The sequence below is a fragment of the Canis aureus genome, chromosome 16 (genome assembly GCF_053574225.1).
Source record: "Canis aureus isolate CA01 chromosome 16, VMU_Caureus_v.1.0, whole genome shotgun sequence".
Lineage (NCBI taxonomy): Eukaryota > Metazoa > Chordata > Mammalia > Carnivora > Canidae > Canis > Canis aureus.
The window spans coordinates 59,159,842-59,174,776 of record NC_135626.1 but is presented as its reverse complement, the minus strand read 5'-3'; the positions used below and the strand labels follow the sequence as shown (position 1 = coordinate 59,174,776).

The following is a 14,935-nucleotide window of genomic DNA, read 5'->3' as shown; positions in this document are numbered from 1 at the left end:
GCTCCATTGGTTAAGCATCTGCCTTCAACTTGGGTCATGATCTTAGGGTTCTAGGTTCAAGCCCCATGTCGGGCTCCTCGATCAGCAGGAAGTCTTCTTCTCCCTGTGCCCCTCTGCTCCTGCTCTCTCTCTCTCTGTCAAATAAATAATCTTTAATGGGACACCTGGGTGGCTCAGTGGTTGAGCATCTGCCTTGGATTCAGGTCATGATCCTGGGGTCCTGGGATCAAGTCCTGTGGGAGCCTACTTCTCCCTCTGCCTGTATCTCTGCCTCTCTCTCTGTGTCTCTCGTGAATAAATAAATAAAATATTTTAAAATAAATAAATAATATTAAAAAAATTTTTTTTAATTTATTGTAGTCACACAGAGAGAGAGAGAGAGAGGCAGAAACATAGGCAGAGGGAGAAGCAGGCCCCATGCACCGGGAGCCCGATGTGGGACTCGATCCCAGGTCTCCAGGATCGCGCCCTGGGCCAAAGGCAGGCGGTAAACCGCTGCGCCACCCAGGGATCCCTAAAATAAATAAATAATCTTAAAAAAAAATCAGGGCCACCTGGGTGGCTCAGTGGGTTAAACATCTGCCTTTGGCTGAGGTCATGATCCCAGGGTCCTGGGATTGAGCCCCATGTTGGACTTCCTGCTCAGCGGGGAGCCTGCTGCTCCCTCTCCCTCTGATGCTCCCCCTGCTGATCTCTGTGTGTCAAATAAATAAAATCTTAAAAAAAAAAGAAAAAAATCAGTGGAAAGACAACAGAGAACGCATCAGATTTCTGAAGGAGCAGGCGGGAGTTCAGAGCTGTGGAGATCAAAGCATCAATGTTGTGATTTCTAATTCTTCTTCTTCTTCTTCTTTTTTTTTTTTTTTTTTTTTTTTTTTAAGTAGGCTCCACACCCAACGCAGGGCTTGAACTCAAGACTCTGAGATTAAGAGTCAGTCCTCCCTAAGCCAGCCAGGCGCCCCGAGGTCTGGGACACTTGAGTTTTTATGTGCAGTGGAATTGTTACGTAGCCGTCATCCTAGGCTAGCATGGATCTGTATTCACTGACACGGAGTCCCCCAATCTAGTGGTCAGTGACAGAAGTAGATCCCAGGCTGAGCAAGGCCACAGTCCTCGGTGCGGTCAGGGGGCCTTGGCTCTGAGCACGGAGGTGAAATCTAGTCCATTGGCCTGCTGTGCTCAGGTGGCTAACTCACTGGGTTCCATCCGGATAGGATTTTGGATACGGTACCCGAAAGCCACATTAATAGGAAACCAAGTCTTTGGAATATGGAGGTTAATTTCTTAACCTGGAGAGGAAGCTCTACCATTGTTGATAGGAACAGGAAGGTGGGTAGGAATATCCCAAGCAGTCAGCTGCTTCTGTCGGGCACAGTTGACCGGTGATTCACAGGCGGTTCATCTGTATGGCAGCGCTGCTCATTGCCAGCTCACAGCTGTTCTTCCTCCATCTCACAACAGAACTGGAGCTCGGTGCTTCAGTGGAGGCAAGCTCCTCCCCGGCCCTAAGGGCGAATCTTGAAGAGTCGGCACCAGACCCTTATGATAAATCTATTCCTTCTGCCAGGAATTCAGAAAAGGGTTTGTGATGCAATTAAGCAAAGTTTGGGAAAGTTTTTCTTGTTTTTAAAAACAGCAGCCTCTCTTCTGGCTTTGGGAGGCTCTGAAGACTTGATGCTTGAGGCCCTGGCAGCCATCTTGCATCCATGAGGCTTGCCTCAAAGCCAGAGCCTAAGGTCTGACGATGGCAGAGTGGAAACAAAGGACAAAGAGTCCTCATGGTGAACTGCCAAATTACCAGTCCTAGAGCCCCTACCTTCAGACCTTTTGTTTCAACTCAAAGACACACATTTTTATATTTTAATATTTCTGAATGCAAGGGGCATCTCACAAGCAATGGCATGTTAGTTTCAGTGAAACACAGGATGATTTTTTTAAAAAAGACATTTATTTTAGGGTTGCCTGGCTGGCTCAGTTGGATGAGCATCTGCCTTTGGCTCGGGTCTTGATCTTGGTCCTGGGATCAAGCCCTGTGTTGGGCTTCCTGCTCAGCAGGGATTCTGCTGCTCCCTCTGCCCTTCCCCACCTGTGCTCACACATGCTCACTCTCTGTCTCTCTGTCTCTGTCTGTCTCTCTCTCAACTAAATAAAATCTTTTCTAAAAAACCCTCAAATGTTTATTTTAGAGAGGGCAGGAGGGGCAGAAGTGGAGGAGAGAGAGAATTGTGAGCTGAGCGCAGACTCCAACACAGGGCCCCATCTCACAACCCTGAGATCATGACCTGAGCCAAAACCAAGAGTCGAATGTTTAACCAACTGTGCCACCCAGGCGCCCCAGAATGTGAGATTTAGAAATCTCCTTCCTGTTTGAGCCACCCTAAATTGGGTGTTCTGTTAAGAGTCACAATCATCCTAAATGATATGATCAACATGTCCCAAATCCCGCTTCATTATAATTCTCTGAAAGAACGGGTCACAGCAAAATAAAAGGGATGACATGTGCACGTCACCTTTTTGAAAACACAAAAGCTACTGTCTATTAAATGTTTGCTCTGGGCCAGGCTCTGCTCTAAGCACCTTCTTTTTAAAAAACTGATTTATGGAGGACTGACTGTCATACAAAAGGCTGTACAGGCTAAATTAACGTCTCAGACTCGATGAGTCTGACTGAGCACATTGCACGTACTGTCCCTTCATTCTCACATCTGCCCTCTTATGATCACCCCTCTTTTGCAATCTTCTAAAGAAGCCAAAGTGCAGAAAGGGGAAAGTAATCAGTGTGAAAGAGCGCTGAGATCTGACCTCAGCCAGTCCAGCCTCAAAGCCTCCAAACCTCACTGCTGTGCTGAGTTTCCAGAAGAACGCACCATGACAGTGTGACACATTTTGCTTCGCTCCAGTGACTTGACTTCCTCCAGCCAGAAAGCCCAGCATAAAAGCACAGGCGGGTTTTCGTTTTTTTTTTTTTTCCTCCTGGGATTTCTCAGGACCGTGAAAGAGTGCCACAAAGGGTGTTCAGCAGAAACCTGGGATCCTGGAACACAGCCTTAACCTCCTGGAGGAGGAGAAATGTCACAGGGAGAACCCCTTTCCCTAAAGAGGCAACCTTGGCATCACGGTGGGTTCTTCCCTGCGTTTGCCAAGAGCACATACATCACTTGCCTGCCCTGCAGAGCTGTTGCCTCTCGTAAAAATTATTGCTTAATAGGTTCTTAAAAAAATAAGTGAATGCGAAGAACATGTAATATCCTGTTGACCTCTTCTGCTCTTTTTGGGACACGTCTCTCCATTCCCAGGAACCCTGCCTTCTCACAAGTGTTGCCCAGCCTTTGCTCATATTGTTTGTTCCCTTTGCTTTGAAATTTCCTTCCCCGCATCCTCTACTCTGCTGAGCAAATTCCAACTCCTGTGTCAATACCTCCTCCGCAAATTCTCACCTGAGAAGCTGCAACAGTCCCGAGCTCTCTGCTCGGTGTCCTGCCACAGGCTGCTGTGGCACCTGCTCTGAACCCAGGCAGCCTTGGAGCCCAGTCCCAGGCCTGCTGATTCTAGCTGAGTAATCCTGCGTGAACAACTTCCCCTCCATCTCAGCCTCTTTTCTTATCTGGACTTCTAGAACAGTGACGCCAAGCCACCTCTGTGGGTCTGGCGCGAGGGAGCCCTTCATAAACAGAACTCTTGTTATTTGAGCATGCTTCTTAGGCTACTCACCGCCTTATGGTTGTTTGTTTTCACATCTGGCGTTTTCACTAGACTGTAAGCAAGACAAGGATCAGGTCTTCATTCTCGTGGTTCTTTTTTTTTTTTTTTTTTAACTCTTTAAGTCATCTTTATTGAGGTATAATTTACATATAACAAAGTGCATCCATTTAAAATAGTCCAGCCAGTGATACACCCATAAAACCACAACCCCAGTCTCAATTTAGAACATCTCCATCCCCCTGGAGGGTACCTTCCTGCTATTTCACAGTGTCCATATCCAGGCCTGGCCCCGGGCAACCACTGATCTGCTTTCTGCCACTCCCGATTAGTTATTGCCTGTTCTAGAATCTCCTATAAATGGATTCATACTGTAGGTGCTCTTTAGCATCTGGCTTCTCTCATTGCCCTGTGTTATGGCTCACATAGTAGCTCATTGCCTTTTTATTGCTGAATCGTATTCCATTGTATGAATACACCGCCTCCTTTTTTTTTTTTTTTATCCATTTACCTCTTGATGGCTATTTGCGTTGTTTCCAGTTTGGATCTATTATTGATAATAACACTGCTGTGAACATCTCTGTACAAATCTTTGTGTGGACCTACATGTTCACTCCTCTTGGATTACATCCTAAGAAACTGCCAAACGGGTTTCCCAGCAACGTATGACAGGGTTACAAGTTGCTCCACACCTTCACCAACGTCTATTATGGTCCATCTTTTATCCATTCTGGTGAGTGTGCAGTAGTATTTCATTGTGGTTTTAATTTGCATTTCCTTGATGGCTTAGGATGTTGTGTATCTTTTTATGTGTTTATTGGCCATATGTCTAGTTTCTTGCGAAGTGTCTATTAAAACCCTCCCCCACTTTTCCGTTGGGCTGTCGTCTTCTTATTGAGTTGTAAAAGTTCTTTATATATTTTGGATACAGGCCCTTGTTCGGATTTTTGCTTGGCTAGTATTCTCTTCCAGTCTTTCCAAGAATTTTGATCAAGTCCAATTTATCTGTTTTTTTCTTTTATGGTTAGCACTTTTTGTGTTTCCTCAAAAGGGCTTTTCTTTCTCCATTGGATCATCTTCGTTGTGTCTGTTTTGGAGATGCCATTGATGTGTGTGTATATCTTTAGGAACAGCACACTGTTCTGAGCTCTGATCTTGTCTCCTCACCTGAACAAGACCACTGCAGTCCTCTGGGTTTCCCCTCCCTGTGCTCAGGCAGGGACCTGTGGGAGGTAGATGCTGAGGTGGTCATGGGATCACCATCTTGGATGTTCCTTGTAGTCAAGCGTCTGTTGCTTCTTCAGTTTTGTCCAGTTTTCTGGGCGCTTCATTTCTGCCACCCACAATGCCTGGCATACAGGAGCTCCATACACGCTTGCTGAGTGGGCGAGTCACCGTCGTCAGCACCTCCAAACACTGTCCACTGTAGCCTGTCTTGAATCTGGAAGGGCCCCCCCGAGGTCAAGAAGTCCATCCCCTTCATTTTACCAGGGTAGTCAGTGGTCCTTCCCATCCTCTGCACCAGCCCACTTAGGTTCAACACTGCCTATTACATGGGGAGACTGAGGTCCAGAGAAGTAAAAGTCGTGGCAGGCAGCGGCTGAGCTTGCACAACTGGCCTCCTCGGCCAGGATCTTTCTGTCGTCCTCATTGGCACATCGGGCGCCGTCCCTTTGATTGCTGTCTGACTCCAACACCTACCACAGGGTGTGTACATCACAGGCTCCCGATACATGCTTCTTAAGTAAATGACCAAGGAATAAATTAAATAATTTCTTTCAATGCTTCGTTCACCTGGGTTCTGCAAATTGTCTTAAACCTGTGCGTGCTTGTGCAATCTCGGGAACACAGGGGGCCAGCCCTGGCCCTTCCTATCCAGGTTCGGAGGTCATATAGCCTATCAGTAAATCTTTTTTTGTTTTGTTTTGCTTTAATTTTCTCAGCCACCCTCCAGGCTTAATCCCCACTAGGGGGCATATGTATCCCACAGAGAGGGTCCAGCACCCTTAGGTACCAGTTTATGGCTAAAGTCAGCAGGTCTTGAAGCCACCTCCTTAAAGCCCTGCACCGTCCCCCTGTAAAAACAAACAACAAAGCCTTCCTCCTCTGGCTCCTCCTTCTCTGGCTGGGCTGCTGGCTGCCACCCTCCCTTACCCCCAGGGCTCTGCCCCTGGTTGGAGGAAACAGCAGAGCAACAGCAGCAATGAGTGACAACCTTGATATCTGTCATCCCTGCCAGTGGCCACTGCTTCCTCCCTGAGGAGCATGACAGATCCTGGAAAGGTGGCTCTGGTCACTGCCCTTGGGGCCCAGAGTCTGGTCTAGCCTGGAATGATGAGTTTCTGCAGACTGAGCAGCGGCAGTATCACCAGGGAGGGTTGCCAGCTCTCATGCCCTGTGCCCTGGTGGACAGGTCACACTCCCAGGATGTCCTCGAGGCCCAACACCTTCACAGGCTTTTACATCACCTTGCCGGGGAACACGTCCTGGCTTCACTACCCACTGTGGGTGACCTTGAGCAAGCACTTTCCTTATTGGGTAAATGAGACTGACAACAGTTCCTGCCCCATAAATGAGACAATGCATATAAATAAAGCACTTGGCACAGCGCCTAGCACGTAAGAAGCGTTTGAGACACATTAGCCATTATTAATAATAATATTAGTGTCATTATATTACTGTAAACCTTGGCCATTTCCCTCCTTTTGAGGCTCACAAAGAAGCATTACTTCCCTCTGGCTCAAGGTCTTGGGCTTCTTCCCGACTGAGGTTCTATAAAGGTCCCCGGGCACCCCTGGGACCAGCTCCTGTGCCATGATGCCCACCTCAGATCAAGTACCACGCCTGCCTGGTCTTGGACCAAGGCCTGTGCCCAGGACCATCCTGCCCGCATCTGCACAGCCACACAGTTCGGGATGGGCGGGGTGCTCCCCGTGGTGGCATTTGCACCCTGGGGTGACACAGGGCAGTGGCAGCTGCTGCAGCTGCTCCGTCTGCCTCCCTTTCTCCCCCACCCCCACCCCCGCCACCTCATTAGCTCTCTGGTCATGTTCCCATCTCCAGGAGAGACTGGCAGCAGCCACAGAAGTAGCAGACAACAGCACCTCCCTGCTCCCGCCTGCCGCCCTCGGCCACCCTGCAGCTCAGAACCGCCTTTTCCCTGTCACTCAGGCTCCAGCCAGTAAAGAGATTAGCATTCAGACAGAGGACCATAAAGGCACCAGGGCCATGGCCTCCTGTCTTCTCTAGGAGCTGAGATTCATTTGGGGACGCAGAGCCAGTTGGAGGGAAGATGTCCAGGTCAGGACTCCCACTGGAGGTGGGGACAGGGTTCCAGGCACCCAGAGGCAACCGTGGTGCTCCATCGTCCAGCCTTCCCGGGTGCTGGGTCCTACCAGGTGCCCCTGTGCTGGGCTCTGGTTTGTTCCAGAACTGCCCATCACCCTGCTGTTGTGTATGTGGAAAGACAGGGCAGGAAGGGCCATGGGGTGAGGAGGTAAAGGACTAGCTGTTCTGAACCTACGGTTGTTGCAAAGTGACCAGTTGTTCAGTGGCTGACAGCTCACAAACACTGTCCCCCCACCCTGGGCTCAGATATACTGCGTGCTTACTAAGTGCGCGAAGCACTTTATACCCATTATCTAATTTAACCCTTACAACTCTGAGACAGGTTTACATTCAGTAACCCACCCGAGGCCACAGAACTGGAAAGTGATGGTGGAGTCAAGATTCAAATCCAGAGCTTGGAGCTGGACTCCCCGAGCTTAAATTCTACATTATCTCATGCACCCTGAGGCCAGAGGCGCCCCGGCTCTCTCGGCCCTCTCTCTCTGGTTGCCCTTAATCCCTTCCCTCCTATTATGGTCAAGTCTGCCAAGCCCCCCGGGCTTTCCTTCCTGCCCCCATTCCCAAGCAGCAGCTGTTTTCCAAGGAAATGGGGGGTGGGTGGATTCAGCCTCTTGGGGACACTGGGTCCCCCCCACGACGGGAGATAGTGGGCCGAGGAGGGAGCGCCTGGGCCCTGGCAGCCTTCTGTAGAGGAGCGCTCTGCTGAGGGCGGCAACTTCCTGCAGCAGGAGAGGAGCTGCAAACGTGCCCGTGGTGCAGAGAGAGCCCAGGGGTGGGAGAGTCCCGGGGAATAAGAGGCGAGCGTGGGCTGGGTGTGTGGGGAAGGTGTAAACACAATCTGCTCCCACCGAAGCCAGCCTGCTCCCTGGGGGAGAGGGCCCCTCCCGCCCAGCCCACATGGCACCCCAGCTGCCAGGGCCCGGGCAACCGCCAAGGCCAGCCGACACAGTCCCCCCATCGCCAGCAGCCCTTCCCTTCCCCTTCTCTCCTTCCCTCTGGGACCGAGGCCCAGAAGAGCCACCCTCTCCTGAGCAGGTCCCTAGAACAGTGCAGCGAAGGGGTGTCGCCTCGTGGAGGTGTGTCTGGGCCGTGGGCCAGCCCCTGTCCAGCCAGGTGACCTTGGCCTGACAATTCCTCAGACTAGTGCAAGGAGGCAGGCAACGTGGAAATGGTAGAGAGCAGAGCCGAGGCTGAAGTGACAGGAGCATGGCAAACAGATTAGAGGATGAATACACAGGTGGGCTCGGGGACGCAGATGGGGGCCCCAGGAACGGTGCCCCTGGCCCTCAGCCCGACAGCCCTGTCACCAAGGAAGGCCAACACCTCGCAGGAGAAAGACAGGCTGACAGGAGCTGAGACAGGTGGTCACGAACTCCTGGCCCATGTCGAGTGGGCGGTGGGGCTCTGTCGCCATTCCCGCGCACAGCTCCTTCCCCTGGTTTGACCCTTCCCCTGCCTCCACCCTGCCCTACTTCTAGAGGCTTCCAGGGCAAGATCAGCAGCCCCTCCCCCATGGCTTCAGCGTGGTCCCCTCTGTCTGCGGCATCTCACCCTTTCCTTCCTTCCCTCAGATGTGGAGTCAGGGCGGCAGACAGGCTGCTGTCAAGAGAACTCCTCATCTCCTGCCTCTTGATGGCCTGGGGGGTGTGCAGCTAGGCAGGGACCTCCCTGCCCACCCTGGGGGCTGGATGGTGATGGTGGGGGGACGATGCACGTGCAGGCAGGGGTTTGGTGGGGAGGCGCTTTGCATGATGAATGGCTTCCAGACAGTGGGGAGCAGCTGCCTGCAGGTCTGCGCCTGGATCTCAGGGAGCAGAAGCGGAAATCTGCTTTGATCTCTGCTCTGGGTCGAGCAGGACTGTGAGGGAGAAATGGCAGAGCCGCCGTGGTACTGAGCAGTCAGCTGATTGACAAGAACAAGTGTCAGGCTTCTTCCCTTCCCACATGCGACTGCCCCTTTGGAACACACGCACGCATGCACACAGGCATGCAGACACGCTCAGAGGACAGGTTGAGAGATGCTTCCTTCCAGCCGCAGGCAGACATGTCACAGATCCCAGCTGGCATTTCTTATTGAGAACTGCAGCAGAGTGGCTGGTGACGGGGTGAGCTCTGGGGACCGGGGAGAGGCAAGTGCCCTGGAAACTAGAGCGCCACCATGGCAAACTGATACCACACAGCCTTGGACCACAGGCTTTGGGGCTGCCGGGCCCGTGGAACCCCTGCTCTCACATAGCAGCTGCAAGCTGCAAACTTCCAGGTGATTTCAGAGAGGCCTGTGCCCTGGTGGGTAAGAGTGTGGGCTCTGCAGCCTCCAAAGGAGGCTGGGAGGGCGGGGGGTGGGTGGGGGTGGGGGGCAGGATTAACTAGCTGGATGACACTGGACAGATTCCTTAACCTCTCTCTGTTTCCTCATTTCCAAAAGTGTGGATAATAACACACCCAGTCTTCTTGGGTCATTGCAAGGATTATATTAGGGATGAATGAGAAGCCCTTCCATAAGAAACCTGAGTCCCTCTCTGGGCCTGCCTCAGACTATCCTCAGGATCTCAGAGGAAGGGAGCCCAAGCCAGGGCAATGAGCGTCTTTGCCCTCCAGCCTGCCCCAGCCAGGCCTTGCTTCAGGAGCCCCACCACCAGGGTCTGGGGCAAAGGGAGGCCAGGCAGGTCCAGGGACTCAAAGGGAGGAGTCTACCTTCTTGATGACTGCTTTTTCCCATTTTTCTTCTTGCTGCTGCTGCTGCTTCCACCACAGCATGCTTTGTGGGTAAGAGGCCAGCCGGGACTTGAACTGAAATAGAAAACCAGATTGGCACTTCCTCCCATCCCAAGGCAGGGGCTTGCATTGCAGAATGGATATTCCAGAGCACACCCTCTCCCTTAGAAGTCCTCTGGCACTACAGTGCCAGCATGACCACCACTTCACCACACGCCCTTCCCTTAAAACTAACAAAGCCTTGCGCCATGGCCTGGACCACAGCAGGCTTGAGGCAGGAGCTGATGAGAGGCCACCCACCTTCTGTGTACCCTCCATGGAGCTCTGCTCCCTCATGGCCAGGCCTTGCAGAGCCTGCCTTGTCCCCAGCCCAGCCCTCTACCTTCCAAGGCTTGCAGCCCTGCCCTACCTGCCTCTGCCAGCTGATCCCAGTCCCTGGGGCCGAGCTCCGCCTGACCGGGTGAAGACTTACTTCAGAGGCTCTTCCTTTCTAAACAGAAAAGCATGGGAGTCAGAGGATTGAAGGGGACGTCCTTCCCGTCTTTCCAGACTTCTTCCCTTTGCCCCATGCCTAGGGAGGCACCCCACTACTGAGGGGTAGGAGCAGCCAGGAAATCAGCTGGAATTTGTGACTGTGGAATTGCAGAGCAGAAATGTCATGCCTACTGCTCCCCAGACCAGCCCTTCACAACAGCCACCCGAAGCAGGAGGTGTTGGATGTTAGGCTGATTTTTCCAGTTAACTGGGTCCCTGGGAGTTAACAGGCAACTGCTTCCTTCTGGCTAGACCCCACGAGGCTGGGCCAGATGGTCCAGATTCAGCTTTTTTCTCCTGACAGGGAGGGTCCAGGCCCATTTCATGTAGAGGAGACCGACTACCTGAAGTCAGTTGCCATCAGCCACAAATAGGATGGATGACCTCGAGTGAAAAACTGACGCCTCCCCTTCCCTCAGTTTCCTCCACCATTAACAAGAGATAGAAACACTTGTCTTGCCAACCCTCTGGGGCTGTTACAACTTCCAAGTGAGTTAACGTTTAAGAGACCTCAAGGGAAGAATAGAACACTGATCAAGAGCCAGGTAACAACAGGAGAATAGCTAGCCGGCATTTATTAAACAGCTGTTTTGTGCCAAGTGCTTTAGGATGATCTCAATTTGAACCTCACAAACACCCCCACACCATTCTGTTATTAATCCCAGTTTATATACAAATAGAAAGATCACATAGCTTTCCCAGAGGCTCTCGGTCAGGAAGCAGGGAGTCAGGATGTGGACTCTGGCTGTCCGCCTCCAGACCCAAACTCAACAGGGAGGACTAGTCATTCAAGGGCCTGCTCTGCGTGAGGCCCAGTGCTCATCATTTCACCTTTGTCAGCCCATTTCACCAGCAGGCCTACTTGGGTAGTATCATGACCATCTCAGCTAGCCTAGATTGTCAAGGAAGGGTGGCCCAGAAATACCTGTCTCGGGCACATGCCCAGGGCTGCCCTCCTGACATTCAGAGCTTGGAGGAATCCCAGCACCGAGGAGGAATTTGAGGCCGCATACGGAGACAGATTCCCATTCTCATGGCTCGCCAGTCTCCACATGGCTGAGGGGCACCCAGGCAGGTCCTACACACCCGGAGAGCCGGTGGGGTGCCCCAGCAGGCAGGCACGCTCACTGGCTCAGCCATCTGAGCGCTGTGGGGAGACTCCCTCCAGCCACAGGCCCCGGAGCCCAAGGGCATCATGTGCTTTGTCTCACTAGAGTTGAGAGAAGGCTAGTAGACCTTTTGCAGGAGAGAATGTCCCTTCACACAGGACTCCCCCACTAGGTGGGTCCGGGGGCACAAAAGAACACGCACAACGGTATGTTCTTAATAAATGCATGTTGATTTTTCCGTGGTTTGTTGGGCATAGGAGCCCCTAACATCAAAGGACACTGGTCACCCAGGGAAGGAAGAATCCAGAAGTTCCCCAAACTTCCCCCCTTGTGGAGCCACATGGCTTCGGCCTAGGGAAGAGTTAACTTTCGGCCGCTGGAGACCGCGACCTGCCCGCAGGAGCTGCCCAGCCAATGGCAGGCGGTGCCGATGACGTCATGCCGCTCCTGCGCCTCCTATTGGGGGCCGGTGGGCGAATCCCGCCGGCGGCCGGGGCAGGGGAGCGGCTGAGGCGGAGCGGGGGCCGCGGGGAGGGGGAAGGGCAGCGAGCCGGCCGCCCGGAGCTGCTCCTGCCCCATCCTCTCCGGTCCCCCCGCGCCTTCCGATGGGACCCGGGGGACCACCCCGCACTCGGGCAAAGCAGAGCAGCTGCGGTGCAGAGGACAGGCCGGGGCGCCCAGTGCCGCGGGGGAGCACAGACACCGAGGCTGCCCACCGGGCACACGGGGACCGGGTGGCTGGGGCGAGGGGCCCCGGCGCGCCGGCTCGGGTGCACTCATGTACCTGCCCAGGCACGGTCGGGGCGGCCAGGGCAGCCGCTTCCTCGACGCACCCTGCCTCCCCCAGCCCAGACTCTGCCTTACCTGCCCGAGGACTGGAGGTCTCTCTCCGACCTGCTGCCCACGACTGCCCCGTCTGCTCCGCTGGGCTCCCTGTGGGCGGGAGGAAGAGGCTGGAAGAGCTGTGGGCAGCGCCCGGGCCCAGAACCCCCTCTCCTGGCCGTGTTGGGCTGGGGGACCGGGGACTCCAGCCAGTCTCGGAGCACCTGCGAGCCCCCGCCCCCGCGTGCTCTGATGGGAAACCTCTCTGGACCTCCCTGCAAATCCTCCCCGCCCTCCAGCCTCCCAGGAGGTCCAGGCAGCCCCTGCACCACCCCTCACCCCCTAGCTTCTCCTCTCTCCCCATCCCTGCCCATGGCCCCATCAGCTTCTCACGGTTGGACCCGGTTGGCGAACCGGCGGCGCCAGAGCATGGCCAAGGTGCTGAGTAGGAAGAGGGTGGTGCACATGGCTCAGCTGCCCCATCCCCTCCCGGACAGAGTCTGCAGGAGAAAGGCCAAAATGGCCCTGCCGGCTCTCACAAGCCACTGCTGCCCATCCTGAGGTTCCTGCTGCCACTGGATTAGGAGGCTCAAGCTGATTAGTGGGGTCAGCCGACCCGACCTTGTGCAGACTGATTAACCTCACTGGGCCCAAGTTGTCGCCTGCGGTGGCAGGGTAAATCAAGCTGTCCATTCTGGATACAGATGTGACTAGGACCTGGGCCTAACCCTCAAGGGGCTTCTAGTCTAGACACTTGAGCTGGCAAGTCACATTAATGACCACAGTAGAGCGACTTGGGTGATGAGAGGCACCCGCAGAGCACTTTCGGAGTTGCATGTGTCAGGGAATGCTTGGGAGAGGAGCTGGGGGCATTGGAATTTGCAGGTGTTCAAGGAAGGTTACCTCCCCCCCAACAGAAGACTCTTCCGGGGCGGCTGACACAAAAGCACAGAGCATGTTCCAGCAACTGGAAGTTGAGTGTTGGCAGAACAATGATGTCATGGAGAGCCATGGGGAGGGGAGGAAGAATATTAGATAATGAAGCCAGAAAGACAAGGGAGGCCGGGGAGTGGAGGGGCGGCTGAGCAGTTGTGTTCTCCCCTCTGGACAGTCCTCCCCAAATGTTACTGATTTCCATAGCCCCTTCCATAAAAGACTGGATTTAAGTGTGCACTCATGAAATAAGTATATGCATCTGCTCATACATTAGATCTTCCACATCTGTGCGAATACAGTCCTGCATAATAAACACACATAAGACTTGTAAAAGATGAGATAAAGCTAAATAGAAATACTAAATAGAAATAGCGAATACTTGCTTTCCCAGTGCAAAGCTTCTGAGCAGCCACTTGGAAGGGCACCGCACAGGCATCGGGTGTCCTGTCAGAGGGGTTCAGTGAGGTGGCCCAGGCAGCATGTGGAGCACACAGGGGTCTGAGCATCCAGCTTCCTCCAGCCCTCTCCAAAAACCCCAGAGGTCTGCACTAGATTTTCCTTCCCTCCAAGGAGATGGAAGCGGTGTCAAGGGGTCTCCTGCCCAGGCTCCCAGGGAGGGCCAGAGCTGGGGCTGCACCTGGGCTCTCTACTTTGAAAAACGATTTTTAAAATACATAAGCCAAAGCGGAAGAGGTGAGCCGACCTCTTCTCACACTTGCAGAGGGACACCAAGTCTTGAGAAGGGCGGGGTCGCGAGGGAGCGACAGGGAGAAGTGGACACTGGCATCAGGTTTGGGCTGGGAGTCAGAGGTGCCACCTGGCCGCCCCGGGTCTGAACAGTTGCTTGCAGCGGGGGGAATCCTGTGGCTCTGAGCTCCAGCCCCCACCTCTGGCCCAGCGGTCCTCACACCTCGCTGAGCAGGGCCACCAGGCCGAGAATTTGTCTACCCCATTCCCAGAACCGCAGCCATGGTAGCTGAGATGTCTCCAGGGCCTGGGCCTCCCCAAGATTTTTGACACCTTCCCCCCAAGACTTCTTTTTGCCCTGCCAGCTGCCTGGTCTGCGGACTTTCCTCCACCAGGGTCGGGATTCTGGGCAGCGCCTGTTTTTTTGCCTGCCTGTGTCATTAATAAGGCACCCAGGGACTTTTTTCCGACGCCCTGTGCACGTACCGAGGGGGGGGCGGTGCGCTGGCCGGAAGGAAGGGGGGCCCAGGCCTCTGGCGCTGAAGTTCGACCGCCGGCCCCCATCCCCGCGGCGGCGGATTCCAGGACGGAATTGGAGCCGGGAGGCGACCCCGGTCCCGAAGCCCCGGAGCCTGGGGTGCGGAGCTCCGGGAGCGGCGCAGGGGAGGGGCCGGGAGCGAGCGCGAGCTCAGCCGGGACCCCGCGCCGCCGGAGGGGCTGCGTCCGCCCCCTCGGGCTGCGTCGGCCGCAGACGCCTGGGAGTGTTTCACTTTGAGTCGGTTCCCCGCCGCGTGCACGGTGCGCTCCCGCCCAGCGCCCGACCCCGCCCGCCGCGGCAGCCCGACCCCGCGCCCCCGAGCCGCGCCCGCCCGCCCGCCCGCCGGGGCGCACTCCTGCACGGCCCGCGCGGCCCCGCGCCGCGCGCCCGCCCCCTCCCCCGGGGCCCCCGCGCTCCCACCACACCTACGCCCCACCCCGCCCGGCGGTCAAGGTCCGCGGTGGCCCGCGGGCGCCGGCCGCGTCGCCCCCACCCCGCCCAGCCTGCACCTTGCCGGAGCTGGCTCACCGACGCGGGCCCGGGGGTT

The 14,935-nt window shown here is 54.8% G+C and overlaps 1 protein-coding gene across 1 annotated transcript; it reads right to left on the bottom strand.

Moving 5' to 3' along the window:
* Positions 1–3,779: 3,779 nt before the first annotated feature.
* Positions 3,780–14,625, bottom strand: PRCD (photoreceptor disc component). The gene is made up of 5 exons (XM_077854361.1): positions 12,621–14,625; positions 12,270–12,338; positions 10,172–10,252; positions 9,742–9,837; positions 3,780–5,438 (listed from the first exon to the last, which is right to left on the bottom strand). Exons 1-3 carry the CDS (start codon positions 12,692–12,694, stop codon positions 10,231–10,233), a joined length of 165 nt encoding a protein of 54 aa, XP_077710487.1. The 5' UTR covers positions 12,695–14,625; the 3' UTR covers positions 3,780–5,438; positions 9,742–9,837; positions 10,172–10,230.
* Between the last annotated feature and the right edge of the window lie 310 nt (positions 14,626–14,935).

Excerpts from the sequence above, each read along its gene's own strand:
- PRCD (XM_077854361.1), bottom strand. The coding sequence starts at position 12,694 with ATGTGCACCACCCTCTTCCTACTCAGCACCTTGGCCATGCTCTGGCGC. Across the intron at positions 12,339-12,620 it reads TTCGCCAACCGGGTCCAACC|GGAGCCCAGCGGAGCAGACG; the intron begins GTGAGAAGCTGA and ends TCCCGCCCACAG. Across the intron at positions 10,253-12,269 it reads GACCTCCAGTCCTCGGGCAG|AAAGGAAGAGCCTCTGAAGT; the intron begins GTAAGGCAGAGT and ends TTTTCTGTTTAG.